The following is a 15642-nucleotide window of genomic DNA, read 5'->3' as shown; positions in this document are numbered from 1 at the left end:
GCGATCTGGAACGCTCTGAAGGCTTTCAGAGATTGGCTGTCCCATCAAATTATCCAAATTCAGACAGACAACCAGGTTGCCATGTATTACATCAACAAGCAGGGGGGCACCGGATCTCGCCCCCTGTGTCAGGAAGCCGTCAGCATGTGGCTCTGGGCTCGCCGTTACGGCATGTGGCTCTAAGCCACATATCTGGCAGGCGTAAACAGTCTAGCAGACAGGTTGAGCAGGATTATGCAACCTCACGAGTGGTCGCTCAACTCCAGAGTAGTGCGCCAGATCTTCCAGGTGTGGGGCACCCCCTTGGTAGATCTCTTTGCATCTCGAGCCAACCACAAGGTCCCTCAGTTCTGTTCCAGACTTCAGGCCCACAGCAGACTGGCATCGGATGCCTTCCTACTGGATTGGGGGGAAGGTCTGCTGTATGCTTATCCTCCCATACCTCTGGTGGGGAAGACTTTGTTGAAACTCAAGCAAGACCGAGGCACCATGATTCTGATTGCTCCGTTTTGGCCGCCTCAGATCTGGTTCCCTCTTCTTCTGGAGTTGTCCTCAGAAGAACCGTGGAGATTGGAGTGTTTTCCGACCCTCATCACACAGGACGAAGGGGCGCTTCTGCATCCCAACCTCCAGTATCTGGCTCTCACGGCCTGGATGTTGAGAGCGTAGACTTTGCCTCTTTGGGTCTGTCAGAGGGTGTCTTCCGTGTCTTGCTTGCTTCCAGAAAAGATTCCACTAAGAGGAGTTACTTCTTTTTATTGAGGAGGTTTGCCGTCTGGTGTGACAGTAAGGCCTTAGATCCTCGCTCTTGTCCTACACAGACCCTGCTTGAATACCTTCTGCATTTGTCTGAGTCTGGTCTCAAGACCAACTCTGTAAGGGTTCACCTTAGCGCAATCAGTGCATACCATTACCGTGTGGAAGGTAAGCCGATCTCAGGACAGCCTTTAGTTGCTCGCTTCATGAGAGGTTTGCTTTTGTCAAAGCCCCCCGTCAAACCTCCTACAGTGTCATGGGATCTCAATGTCGTTCTCACCCAGCTGATGAAACCTCCTTTTGAGCCACTGAACTCCTGCCATCTGAAGTACTTGACCTGGAAGGTCATTTTCTTGGTGGCAGTTACTTCAGCTCGTAGAGTCAGTGAGCTTCAGGCCCTGGTAGCCCAGGCCCCTTACACCAAATTTCATCATAATAGAGTAGTCCTCCGCACTCACCCTAAGTTCTATCCGAAGGTAGTGTCTGAGTTCCATCTGAACCAGTCAATTGTCTTGCCAACATTTTTTCCCCGTCTTCATTCCTGCTCTGCTGAACGTCAGCTGCACACATTGGACTGCAAAAGAGCATTGGCCTTCTATCTGGAGCGGACACAGCCCAACAGACAGTCCGCCCAATTGTTTGTTTCTTTTGATCCCAACAGGAGGGGAGTGGCTGTGGGGAAACGCACCATATCCAATTGGCTAGCAGATTGCATTTCCTTCACTTACACCCAGGCTGGGCTGGCTCTTGAGGGTCATGTCACGGCTCACAATGTCAGAGCCATGGCTCCATCAGTGGCCCACTTGAAGTCAGCCACTATTGAAGAGATCTGCAAAGCTGCGACGTGGTCATCTATTCACATCTCATTACTGCTTGCAACAGGATACCCGACGCGATAGTCGGTTCGGGCAGTCAGTGCTTCAGAATCTGTTCGGGGTTTAGAATCCAACTCCACCCCCTAGGCCCATGTTTTATTCTGTTCCAGGCTACACTGTTAGTTGGATAAGTTTTTAGGTCAATCTCAGTTATGTCCTCGCCGTTGCGAGGCTCAATTGACCATGTTTGTTGTTTTGAGTGAGCCTGGGGGCTAGGGATACCCCATCAGCGAGAACAAGCAGCCTGCTTGTCCTCGGAGAAAGCGAATGCTACATACCTTTAGAAGGTATTCTCCGAGGTGTTTTTTTTAGGCTGATTGTTCTCACAAACCCGCCCGCCTCCCCTTTGGAGTTGTGTCTTCCCTTGTCTTTGTTTTGCTACATACGAGACTGACGAACACGAGCTGGTTCGAGCGGGAAGACGGTCGCGCATGCGCGGTGCGCATGGGCGCGCGAGGACTAGCAAAGGCCTTTGCTAGTGAAGTTTCCGATTGGAGGGGCTGCCGTGGACGTCACCCATCAGTGAGAACAATCAGCCTGCTGTCCTCGGAGAATACCTTCTACAGGTATGTAGCATTCGCTTTGAATGCAGTTAAATTGGTGAAATTTAAAAAACATGTACCATCACATGATATAGTATTTTCATTTTTCAATGCAAGCAATTTGAATTTATAAAATAGCATCGACAAATGCACTCGATCTGCAGCCCCTCAATACCTCTCTACCCTCATCTCCCCTTATACTCCTACCCGTAACCTCCACTCACAGGACAAATCCCTCCTCTCAGCGCCCTTCTCCACCACCGCCAACTCCAGGCTCCACCCTTTCTGCCTTGGCTCACCCTATGCTTGGAATAAACTCCCTGAGCCCATACGCCAAGCCCCCTCCCTGCCCGTCTTCAAATCCTTGCTCAAAGCCCACTTCTTCAATGTTGCCTTCGGCACCTAACCATGATACCTCCATTCAGGAAATCTGGACTGCCCCAATTTGACTGACTGTATTTTGTGTCCTTTTTGTGTCCTTTAGTCAGTAAGCTCTTTTGAGCAGGGACTGTCCTATGTTTAATTGTACAGCGCTGCGTAACCCTAGTAGCGCTTTAGAAATGTTTAGTAGTAGTAGCATCGAGTGAGCCATGTTATGTTCAGTTCTGGGGCTTATAATTAAGCAATTTGAAATAATGAAATGTAAAAAAAAATAAATTTTAATTAACATGATAGTACAATTAAAACATACAAAATAACATGATAGTACAATTAAAACACACAAAATAAAATAAGTGCTGTGTGATAACCAAATATGATAAAGGGACTGTGAATGTTTGAGAAACAGATAAATAATTGTAAATATCAATTCTACTTATACTAATTTAACTGCATTCAATATGTTTTTATATTTGTTTCATTTCATACATTTTTATGTACTTGCATGCCAGTAGTTTCAAACCTCAATGTTACATCATGTATTTATATATGTTTCTTAATCAGCATGCTCCACTGTACAACCCATTTTAGACTTTAACTTTCTCCGAGGACAAGCAGGCTGGATATCTTCACGCATGGGTCGTTGTCCGCGACGGCCCAGGAGACCGGAACTAAAACAAAAAGCTTTAGAAAGTTCTAGAACGGTGTGGCGTGCTCGGGGACAATGCACCACGCATGCGCGAGTGAGTTCCTGCCAGCGACGCCTGCGCGCTTCCCTCTGTTTCTTTTTCTACGCATCCACGAGGATGTCGAGGAGAGACAGGCGCGGTTTCGGGCTTCTCTTAAGGAGCTTCTGTCTGATACCGAAGGGGAGCGCTCATGGGAAGAAGAGGAAGACCCCAGGTATTTTTCGGAGGAAGACTCCTGAGGGCTTCCTTCTGATCTTACTCCACACATTGAAGTTAGAGAGTCTGAGAGTCTTACTTTTTCATCCTTTGTAATGGAAATGTTTAAGGATATTCCATTCCCTATGGATGTTGCGGATGAGCCCAGGGCTGACATGCTCGACGTCCTGGATTATCCTTCTCCACCTGCAGAGGTTGCAATGGCCCCCCTGCACAATACACTCAGGGAAGTGATGTTGTGGAATTGGTTGTGCCCTCTTTCTAATTCAGTTGTCAACAAGAAGTCCGAGTCCCAGTAGAGAGTCCATGGCGAGCCTGTGATGGTGAAGGCCCAACTTCCTCACGATTCCATGGTGGTGGACGCTGCTCTCAGAAGAGCCAAGAGTACTAGAGACTATGCCTTGGCGCCCCCAGGCAGAGAGTCTAGGACCTTGGATTCTTTTGGGAGGCATACGTATCAGTCTGGAATGCTCGCTGCCAAGATCCAGACATACCAGCTGTACACGAGCATTCACTTACGGAACTCGGTGAGGCAACTGTCCAGTTTAGTTGAAGCTCTTCCTCCGGAGCTTGCTGAACCTTTTCACCAGGTGGTCAGGCAGCAGAAGGCGTGTCACAAATTCCTGGCCAGAGGAGCTTATGACTCTTTTGATGCCGCATTCCGAGTAGCTGCTCAAGGTATAGTGATGCGCAGACTCTCGTGGCTGCATGTTTCTGACCTGGATCAGAAGACCCAGCAGCGAATGGCGGATGTTCCTTGCCGGGAGGGGGGGGATAATGTTTTTGGAGAGAAGGTTGAGGATATGGTCGATACCCTCAAGAAGCACCATGATGCGATGGATTCTCTCTCCCGCCGGACGCCTTCTGCTACTACCTCCTCTACTAGGAGGTTCTTTGGAGGGAGGAGGAGTCCTCCCTATTCCTATAATAGGCGTAGGTACACTCCTACCTCTTCGGCAGCCTGTTCAAGCTCGCTCCCAGCAGGTTCGCTCTCATCAGCAACGTGCGCCTAAGGCCCCTCTGGCTCCCCAGCAAAAGCAAGGGGGCGGGTTTTGACTGGCTCCAGAGCAGCATAGCCGCAGTAAAAGTAGCCGTGCCGGACGATCTGCCTGTTAGGAGGAGGTTGATATTTTTTTCACCAAAGGTGGCCTCTCATAACCTCAGACAGGTGGGTTCTTCAAATAGTCCTGTTAAGATACACTCTCAGTCTGGCATACAGGCCTCCAAATTGCCCACCGGGAGCTCAATCCTTCAGTTCCCAGCACAAGCAGGTACTTGCAGAGGAACTCTCCGCCCTTCTAAAGGCCAATGCGGTCGACCCCGTTCCACCAGGGGAAGAAGGGCTGGGATTCTATTCCAGGTACTTCCTTGTGGAAAAGAAAACAGGGGGGACGCGTCCCATCCTAGACCTAAGAGCCCTGAACAAATTCCTAGTCCGAGAAAAGTTCAGGATGCTTTCCCTGGGTACCCTTCTTCCCATGATTCAGGAAAACGATCGGCTATGCTCTCTGGACTTAAAGAACGCCTATACTTACATCTCGGTGCTTCCAGCTCACAGGAAGTACCTTCGATTTCGTCTGGGAACTCAGCACTTTCAGTACTGCGTACTACCCTTCGGTCTAGTATCAGCGTCCAGGGTCATTACAAAGTGCTTGGCAGTTGTCGCAGCATCGCTACGCAGACTGGGAGTGCATGTGTTCCCTTATCTCGACGATTGGCTGGTGAAGAACACCTCAGAGACAGGAACTTTACGATCCATGCAAATGACTATTCAACTGCTGGAGCCACTGGGGTTTGTGATAAATTATCCCAAGTCCCATCTTGTTCCACTACAGAAGTTAGAATTTATAGGAGCTCTGTTGGACACACGGACGTCTTGAGCTTATCTTCCCCAGGCAAGGGCAGACAAACTCCTGGCCCTAGTGTCCTTGGCTCGGGCGTCTCAGATCACAGCTCAGCAAATTTTGAGACTTTTATGGCACATGGCTTCCACAGTACATGTGACTCCCATGGCACGTCTACATATGAGATCAGCTCAGTGGACCCTAGCTTCCCAGTGGTGTCAGGCTACAGGGGATCTAGAGGATGTCATCCATCTTTCCACCGATTTTTGCAATTCCCTTCAATGGTGGACCATTCGCTCCAATCTGACCTTGGGACGTCCATTCCAAATTCCTCAGCCACAAAAAGTGTTGACAACGGATGCATCCCTCCTGGGGTGGGGAGCTCATGTAGATGGGCTTCACACTCAGGGAGCTTGGTCTTTTCAGGAAACGGGTCTTTAGATCAACCTCCTGGAATTACGAGCGATCTGGAATGCTTTAAAGGCTTTCAGAGACCGGCTGTCCAATCAAATTATCCTAATTCAGACAGACAGCCAGGTTGTGATGTATTACACCAACAAGCGGGGGGGCACCGGATCTCGCCCTCTGTGTTAGGAAGCCATCAGGATGTGGCTTTGGGCTCACAGCCATGGCGTGTTTTTCAAAGCCACATATCTGGCAGGCATAAACAACAGTCTGGCAGACAGCTTGAGCAGGACAATGCAACCTCACGAGTGGTCACTGAACATGGGCGTTGTCCGCAAGATCTTTCGAGCATGGGGCACCCCCTTGGTGGATCTTTTTGCCACAAGGTTCCTCAGTTCTGTTCCAGGATTCAGGCCCACGACAGACTAGCGTCAGATGCTTTTCTCTTACATTGGGGACAGGTCTTCTGTATGCTTATCCTCCCATACCTTTAGTAGGGAAAACTCTGCTGAAACTCAAACAAGACCGCGGAACCATGATTCTGATAGCACCCTACTGGCTTCGTTAGGTATGGTTCCCTCTTCTGGATTTGTCTTCAGAAGAACCTTGGAGATTGGAGTGTTTTCCGACCCTCATCACTCAGAAAGAGGGGTCGCTTCTACATCCCAACCTCCGGTCTCTGGCTCTCATGGCCTGGATTTTGAGAACTTAGAAGTTGGCTCGTTAGGTCTTTCAGAGGGTGTCTCCCGAGTCTTGCTTGCTTCCAGGAAAGATTCCACGAAAAAATGTTATTCTTTTAAATGGAGGAGGTTTGCCGTCTGGTGTGACTGCAAGGCCCTAGATCCTTTTTGTTGTCCTACTCGGACCCTGCTTGAATACCTTCTAAACTTGTCAGAGTCTGGTCTCAAGACCCAACTCAGTAAGGGTTCACCTTAGTGCAATCAGTGCTTACCATCAGCGTGTAGAAGGTCAGCCTATCTCTGGACAGCCTTTAGTGGTCCGTTTCATGAGAGGTTTGCTTTTATCAAGGACCCCAGTCAAACCTCCACCAGGGTCATGGGATCTCAACGTCGTTCTCACCCAGCTGATGAAAGCTCCTTTTGAGCCACTGAATTCCATCAAATTTCATCATAACAGGGTAGTCCTCCACACTCATCCTAAGTTCTTGCTAAAGGTGGTGTCTGAGTTTCATCTGAACCAGTCTATTGTCTTGCCAACATTTTTCCCCGTCCACATACCCGCCCTGGTGAGGACAAGTTGCACACCTTGTACTGTAACAGAGCATTGGCCTTTTACGTGGAGCGGACAAAGCCCTATAGACAGTCCACCCAGCTCTTTGTTTCTTTTAATCCCAACAGTATGGGAGTTGACATCAGAAAACGCACCATGTCCAGTTGACTAGCAGATTGCATTTGGAGTGGAGGAGTGGCCTAGTGGTTAGGGTGGTGGACTCTGGTCCTGGGGAACTGAGGAACTGAGTTCAATTCCCACTTCAGGCACATGCAGCTCCTTGTGACTCTGGGCAAGTCACATAACCCTCCATTGCCCCAGGTACAAATATAAGTACTTGTATATAATATGTAAGCCGCATTGAGCCTGCCATGAGTGGGAAAGCACAGGGTACAAATGTAACAAAAATTAAAAATTAAATTTCCTTCACTTATGCCCAAGCTGGGCTGACTTTGGAGGGCCATGTCACGGCTCATAATGTTAGAGCTATGGCTGTGTCAGTGGCTTACTTAAAGTCAGCCTCCATTTAGAAAATTTGCAAGGCTGCAACGTGGTCATCAGTCCACACATTCACATCTCACTATTGCCTTCAGCAGGATACCCGACACGACAGTCGGTTTGGGCAGTCAGTGCTGCAGAATCTGTTTGGGGTTTACAATCCAACTGCACTCTCCTAGGCCCTTTTCTGTTTTGTTCCAGGCTGCACTCTAACTTAGTTCTGTTTATTTTCAGGTCAATTTTAGTTATGTCCTTGCTGTTGCGAGGCCCAATTGACCAATGTTCATTGTTTTGAGTGAGCCTGGGTGTTAGAGATACCCCACGCGTGATGATATCCAGCCTGCTTGTCCTCGGAGAAAATGAAGATACATTTTTTTTTAAATTTTTTTATTTGTACTCTGCACTTTTTCCCACTCATGGCAGGCTCAATGCAGCAGGCAATGGAGGGTTAAGTGACTTGCCCAGAGTCACAAGGAGCTGCCTGTGCCTGAAGTGGGAATCAAACTCAGTTCCTCAGTTCCCCAGGACCAAAGTCCACCACCCTAACCACTAGGCCACTCCTCCACTCCTCTGATATGGCCTTGTCCTCCGAGTTCCCCTTTTGCTTCTTCATGACCTAACATTTCCATGGATTTCCGTGGGGCTTTCTGCTTTTGATGTACGTGAAGAAGTTGTTACTATGAGTTTTTGCCTCTGGCAAGTTTTTCTTCATATTCTTTTTTAGCCTTCTTTATCAATGCTTTACATCTAGCTTGCCTTTACTTATGTTTCTTATTTTCTTAATTTGGATCCTTTCACCATTCTTTGAAGAATGTTCTTTTGGCTCTAATAGCCTCTTTCTCTTCACTTTTTAAACATGCTGGCTGTTGGTATTACGTGGAATACATTTGTTCTGGGCTTCCACAGTGGTATTTTAAAATAACGTCCATGGCTGATTTAAAATAATAACCTTTATGGCCAATTACAAGCTTTTTAAACTATTTTCCTCATTTTATCACAGTCACCCTTTCGGAAATTAAATATTCCTTTGTGACTTCTGATATAAGCTCGAATTTGATCATGTTTATGATCTGTATTTCTCAGAGGACCCAACTCTGTTACCTCTCGTTCTATTCCCTGCATTCCACTATGGACTAGATCTAAATTAATTTCCCCTCTTGTCTGTTCTTGGACCAGTTGCTCCAAGAAGCAATCATTTATTACGTCTAGGAATTTTACCTCCCTTGTGCTCTCTGATGTAAAGGATAGCACAGTGAGCACGCAGAGTAGAATTTGGTGTAATTAAAAAAAAAACAAAAAAAAAAACTTCAGTTTATATCTCATCTTTGCTTCAGCTCAGATACAGCATGGGAGCAAAGGTGAAGACTTTAGAAGACTCAAAGATCACTGATGGTCAGGCCCTTCAGTTACATAACTCCCCCCCCCACCCCGGGTTTACCGGGTGGTCCATGGGCACCTTCCCACACCAAAAATAACCTGAGGCTCAAAGAGGAGCCCTTGTCCCCAAAAACATGCCTAGTGGCTCATTGGTCCTCTGGTCCCCAACCCCCCCCCCCCCCCCCAAGGTTTCCCTGTGGGCTATAAGACTAGGCCCTTATGTAGCAGATTGACCCGTGCAGTGCATCTCAGGATGTACTATTTCCAAGATGGGGGCAGGCGCAAGTTGGCAATGCTCCTGCCTCTCAACTTTAAAGGTGCACTTTTGGGTTTTTGGGAGGGGGGATGGTCCACTTGCTTTGTTGTGGTCAGAGAGGGGGGCCCATGAGCCACCAGAGAAATCTTTAGGGGGGTGGGGGTGAGATGGGAAGGTCAGGTACCAGGGGGCTACTGGGCCACCAAGGCTGTTTTTTGGTGTTGAGGGGTCTGGAGAGGGTGCCCTAGAGATGTTTTTGAGGTCATAGATGGGGGTGGGGGTGGCGTCCCACTTTGGCTTCCAGGAACATTGAGGTAAAACATATCTGTGAAGGGGATTGGGGAGCATGGTCTAAGCTAGTATCAGCTGAAGGTTGTGCACATGACCTCAGTTGACACTTTATGCACGCATTCAGTGCTCTCTGCCCTGTTAGTGCTCATGTTGTGTGCTGGGCCTGTTCTCATATTTGATTACTTCACTGGGTAATATTTTTGTGTTAAGTTTGTGCTAAGAAGCTGTGTGCTAAGTGTTGAGTTCATTACTGCCTTGACCCCTGAATTTGATTTTTGAAATACAGTAAGCTACGCTTGCTAAAGTGAACCCCTGCTGATATGGGACAGATGATAAAAGGTTTGAAATGGATCAGAAGCCTATTTTGCTTCCTGTGTTTGAGAGAATTTTTGAATAAAGGTTCTTACATATTTTCTGCTTTATGTAAGCCAAATTGTGGCCTGCATAGCCTTATGTTGTTCTGTATGTTTCCTTGCAGGGTGATAGCTGAGACGGACCAAGTGGTCACTTTCACTAGGCCCAGAAAGTACATCCAGTCTTCTGGCTCAGAACCCCCAGAACCAGGATATGTCGACATTCGAACTTTGGCAGAAAGCATGTGTCGCTATGACTTGAACTGCATGGATGTAGCATGGCTGGAGCTGATCAATGAGGAGTTTAAAGAAATAGGTGGGAACTGGGTTTTGACAGGGTTTGTAACATAACTATAAAATATGCCATGTTAGGTCAGACTAAGGGTTCATCAGTCCCAGCATCCTGTCTGAGACAATGGCCAATCCAAGTCATAAGTACCTGGCAGGATTCCAAGAAATAGATGTTTCATGTTGATCATGCCCCCAGATAAGACTACACTGCTAATAATGGTTCATTGACTTTTCTTTCAGAAAGTTGTCTAACTCCTTTTAAAACCATCTATGTTAACTATCTTAATCATGTTCTAGGGCAGCAAATTTCAGTGAAAAAATAATTTCCCAGGTGATTTAAAATTTGTGGCCAGTTAGTTTCATGACTGTCTCTTAGTCTTAATACAGTTTGAAAGGATAAACACCTGTTCCTTATCATCCTGCTAGACTAGTCCAGTCACATGGGTTTATGCTACCCTGCCATCACTAGTATAAGGAATGGTGGAGCCCTGGAATAGTCATAGTTGTATGTCTTTATTATTTATTTATTTATTGAGATTTATTAACTGCCTTTATGAAGAGATTCACCCAAGGCACAGTGTACAGCTGGTACAATTTAACATTAAAAACTTACTACCTTGTTGACAGCATAACAATAGTAAAATGATCAAGTATAATCCTAAATACAATAAATGAGTTAAACTTGAAAACAGCATATTGAAACCTAATATTAGGACTACCATGAAACTGGATCAAAAATATACACATGTAACAGCACTGAAATTCATATAACAGATATACAGCAGTGTCCACATAATACTACTGAAACATCTAATAAGCGCACACAGAACATTCATATAACATATCTATGATACTAATGCTTTTCTACAATACAGCTTACCATATAGCTGAGGGGCCAAGTGGAGATATATAGATGGGACAAGATGCGTGGTGCAGAGTCAGTTGGGATAAATAGATGAGTGGCTAAACTCAAGGCAAGTTCTTTGTACAGTTAAACAAGATATAAGGAACTGATCTAAGTTAGTGTGCGTAGCAAGCTAATCCAGGTGCAGAATGAGTGTATAGTCAGTCACCTATATATTAAAGGCTTGGAAGAAGAGCCAGGCTTTCACCTGCTTCATGAAGTAGAGGTAGTCTCGAGTTATACGTATCCCCTCTGGCAGTAAATTCCAGAGCATGGGTGCTACTCCTGAGAGGGCTCGTTCACGGGTATAACATCATACAATTTCTTTTAATGAAGGGACAGATAGTGATGATCCTTGAGAGGACTTTGGAGGTCTCAAAGGTGTGTAAAGGGCTAACTTATTCTTTAAGTGCTCTGGCCTGTTTTGACTGAGGGCCTTAAAAATGAAACAGAGATTTTAAAATTTAGCCCTGTAAGGCACTGGTAGCCAGTGTACGATTTGCAGGAAGGGTGTGATGTGGTCACACCGTGTGCAGCATTCTGAATTAGTTGGAGCCGATGCAAACTTTTTTGGGTTTGACCAGTGTACAGGGCATTACATTAGTCTAGTCATGATGTTACCATGGCAAGGAGCACTGTGGTCAGACTTGCTGTTTCAATATATGGAAAGGGATTTCTTAGCTGCCATAGGTGATGGAGAGAGAGTGAGTGAGTCTAGTAGTATCCAAAGATTTCTGACCCATGATTTAGGGTGCGTTCATGCTTCCCAAAGGGTATTTTAAAGTCTGGTATTTGTCCACTTGTGTTAAGTACCCAGATAATCTGTTTTGCTTGGGTTCAGGCAGAGTTTGTGTGCCCATTCCTGAGTTGCAGTTAGGCAGGCAGTCAGTTTACTCAAGGCTGTGGGTAGATCTGGTTCAATGGGCAGGAGTAGTTGCATATCATTAGCATATATGTAGAATTTTGTGTCCATCGACCGAAGCAGCTCAGCCAGAAGCTTGAGATAGATATTAAATAAAATGAGAGCCAGTATGGATCCCTGTGGCACCCCACCCTACCCCACAATTCAGTGCCCAAGCTAATGATGTGCTGTTGCTGAACAGAACCTATTATTGTCTGTCTGACAAATAGGATTTGAACCATGTAAATACTGTGCCACTGATACCTGTTTCTGCCAGTCTTGTGAGCATGATATTATGATATGATCAACAGTATCAAAGTTTGCTGAGAAATCCAGGAACACAGATCCTCTCTTTTTCTGTGCAGTTCATCAAGAAGGGACACGAGAACTGCCTCTGCTCTGTACACAGGTCTGAAACCAGATTGACATGGGTCTAGCTAGTTACTTTAAATTAGCCAGTCATTCATTGAGTTGAATGCAGACTGTCTGTTGTATAAGACTTTCCAGGAAAGGAATGTTAGAACCTGGTTGATAATTTTTGAGCTTGTTCTTGTCAAGTGAGCAGTCTTTCAGTAGGGGGTGCACCACAGATCTTTTTAGTGTTGTTGGCAGCTGGTCTTCCAGAAGGAGAGGTGTTAACAATTTTAGTGGCCCCTTCATTGAGGCCTATGCTTGCTCATTGTACTGTCTTTGCTGTGCAGGAATCAAGAGGGTAGGTTGTAGGCCTTTCAGGATTTTTTCAAGAGTTTCCTCTGTGATCTGGTTGAGTCCCAGATGGCTGTGCGTGGTGGGGAAGAGGAAGTGTTCTATTCATTAGCTGGTGGGAGCTTTGATGGGACTGTCTGACAGGTCCTGATGGAGACCGTTTAATTTTGTTGGCAAAGTATGTGGCAAATTCATTGCTGCTTAGTTGTGACTGGGCAGGCTGGTTCTGTTGTGGGTTTTGCAGTAAGCTGTTCGCTATTTTAAATAGTTGCTTAGTTGAATTTGCAGCTTGTTCTATATGTTGAGAGAAATATTGTTTTTGACTGTTAAAGCCTGGCGCTATGTTGCCATGTGTTTCTTACAGTCGAGCCTGTCTTCATCTAGGTGAGGTTTTCGCATTTTCTTTCAAGTTGATGTCCTTCACACTTAAGGACCTGTAGTTCTGGGAAGAACCATGGGGAGTGTTTGTAGAACATAGGATCTCCTTTAGAGGGGCTGTTTTTTCTAATGTCATTGCTAAGCATGCATTCCAGATATCAACCTGTTCTGACACTAGCCTTTATTTTCTCAGCCACTTGCTGAGTTTGAAACTCCTGTATTTGAAACGTTCTGCAGCATCTCATAGGTTTGCTTGTTTTTTTTTTTTTTAATGAATGGGGATGACGGTTGCGCTGGATTCGGACCCGCTGCCCTTTCCCTCCCCCCTCTTCCGAGTCGGCAGTGGACCCCGCCTCCTCGACATTGTACAGTCACCGCAGCCGCTCGCTCGCCTTCCTTCCTCTTCGTCCTCTCCGACAGTCCGATTCCGGATTTGGAGAGGGAGGGTGGCGGCGGTGTTTTGAGAGCGGTTAGTGTGCGCGGGTGGTTCGGGAGGTTGGCAGCCAGTCTCGAGCGATTCTTAGGCAGGGGGACTCTGTTTGCTGCTGGCTGGGTCGTGGTTTGTTGCTGTGCGTCAGGCTGGTGACTTCACCTGAGGCGCAGCCAATCAGTGGGATTCTTGACGTCATCTTGATGTAGAGCACCTAGCAGACGATGGCAGAAGCCAGGGTCCCAGGCAGCTTCAGAACGTTGGAGATGAGGGGGGACTGACTAAGATGGCATCGGAAGCGGTCACGTACTCCGTGCTCTGAGAGGAAACGCTTTTTCTTCGGTCCCTTTTTCAACTGTTACTTTACCGTCTCGATGCCCAAACGAAAGGGGAAGACCAGGGGAGCTATCTCCTCAACTCCTGGCACTCTTGAGACAGGCGCAGATAACGGTGTTCGCGACCCAGATTGGCATAGTGGGCGTTCCGCTAGCTGGCGCGGAGGGGAGCTCCAGCTTGGAGGACGATATTTCGCTCAGCCCACGTAGTTCAACCAGGAGGCAGGTGGAGGCGGGAGCTCAACCAGGATCGCAACGCGATACGCCGTCGGAAGTAGCGGCGGGAGAACGCGTTGAGGAGAACCCTCCTGAAGTTTGTGACCCTGCCCAAGTCCGGGAATATTTCCCGAGAAGCTGACCTCCAAACTACCACTAGGCAAACAGGTGGAGGAGACCTTGCTACAGGGAAGTACAGCGTCGCGATGCAGGGAGAAGAACAGCGACGACCTGAAGCTGCCCTATTTGCCTTGGAAAACCCATCGATGGTAACGTTAGACTCTTTGTGGACTGCTATGGAGTTACTGCATAAGGTATGCCTCTCTTTTGTTACTAAAACAAATTCTAACACTGAAAGGATAGACTCTCTTCAATCTCAAATGGGGCTACAAGAATTAAATGTTAAAAAACTTGAGACGTCCTTAACCCAGGTGAAGGAAGTGGAGTCTAAATTACTTTTGAATTCTCAGATGGTACAACGAAAATTGGAGAATTTGGAAAATGGGGCTAGAGTTTTGAATTTGAGAATATTGAACTTTCCATCTCTCAAATATTCCCCAATTAAAGAAACATTTTATACATTTTTAAAAGAAATTCTCCATTACTCAGAAGAAGCATTTTCTCCATTGCAAAGGATTTACTATCTACCCACTTGAGAAAACAGAGCTCCAATCCAGTTGCCTGCTGACATTTCCTCTGAAAATTTAGATCTCTGCTATTCTTGAATCCTCGCAAGAAATAATAGATTTTCGTTCTACTCTGTTGGTATCATTTGTTTTTCTTCAGGATAAAGAGGCAGTTTTACGTCTTTTCCTAAAATTAAAAGCTCCAGTGTCCTTTATGGGCGAAAGGATTCAGATATTTCCAGATGTGTCAAGAGGCACACAGGAAAGAAGAAAGAAATTTCTATCTATGAGGCAAGAGACTCTATCCTTGGGAATGAAATTTCAGCTAAGATTTCTGTGTAAATGTGTTCTTCGGTTAGATAATATGATGTATCATTTCTTTGAACCTGAGCAGTTACGAATATTCTTAGATGCAAGTCTCCCTAGAAGTTAGCAGAGAAGTCTAAATAGAGTTGGTATTAATATTTTGCAATCATAAACTTCCGACTATCATCATTTTGTTTAAATAATAATATTATTGTTTATAGGTCTAGCCTATCCTCTTTAAGGCAATACACTCAGTCTCCCCACAATGGTGGACTATTGCTTTATTAAATATAGTTAGAGGGTTTAACCCTAAAGATTGTTTTCCTGTAGTTACTAGCATATTACTTGACAAAGTGTGCTTTGGAAATGTATTTAAAATGAATAAATAAATAATAATAAAAAAAAAAGAACGTTGGAGGTGAGAATTATTATATAGGCTATCTTATTAATTCCATCTTGATAGGAAGAAATGAAAACTGGTTAAATTCACTGGCTCCAGGACTGGGATGAACAGATGTAATAATGTAGCATGTGATTTAAGCACTGCCAAATAGTAAGGTAGAGCAATTGCTTTTAGACAGGTTGAGGTTCAGTTTTAAAATGATTTGGCTAATAGTAGGTCTATAGTGATTGGATTGTGTGGAACTTAGTCACTACTATAATCAATAAAATAAGTACCAGTGCTGTTTCCTTTGGGTAGTTGTGCTCATTACCAGTGGTGCTGGCGATACACCGCCACGTGGGCCAAACTCCCTAGCATCTGCAACTATTGGCTTTCTCGTCTGCACTCCGTGGTGCCACGGCCTTGCTCCCAGACTCCGCATCGTCAATTCCCTTCCC

General features: G+C 46.0%; 1 protein-coding gene across 2 annotated transcripts in view; it reads left to right on the top strand.

The window, feature by feature from the left end:
• Positions 1-15642, top strand: part of JADE1 (jade family PHD finger 1) — a 348115-nt gene that overhangs the window by 149900 nt on the left and 182573 nt on the right. For both annotated transcript variants that reach the window (XM_030191739.1, XM_030191738.1), the window contains exon 5: positions 9836-10026. In XM_030191739.1, the coding sequence (XP_030047599.1) occupies positions 9836-10026 (191 nt within the window). The remainder of the gene's footprint in view (positions 1-9835; positions 10027-15642) is intronic.

This window comes from Microcaecilia unicolor, chromosome 2 (assembly GCF_901765095.1).
Source record: "Microcaecilia unicolor chromosome 2, aMicUni1.1, whole genome shotgun sequence".
In the NCBI taxonomy this organism is placed as follows: Eukaryota; Metazoa; Chordata; class Amphibia; order Gymnophiona; family Siphonopidae; genus Microcaecilia; species Microcaecilia unicolor.
Note: the sequence above shows the minus strand (reverse complement) of the source record. Positions and strands in the feature narration are given on the sequence as shown.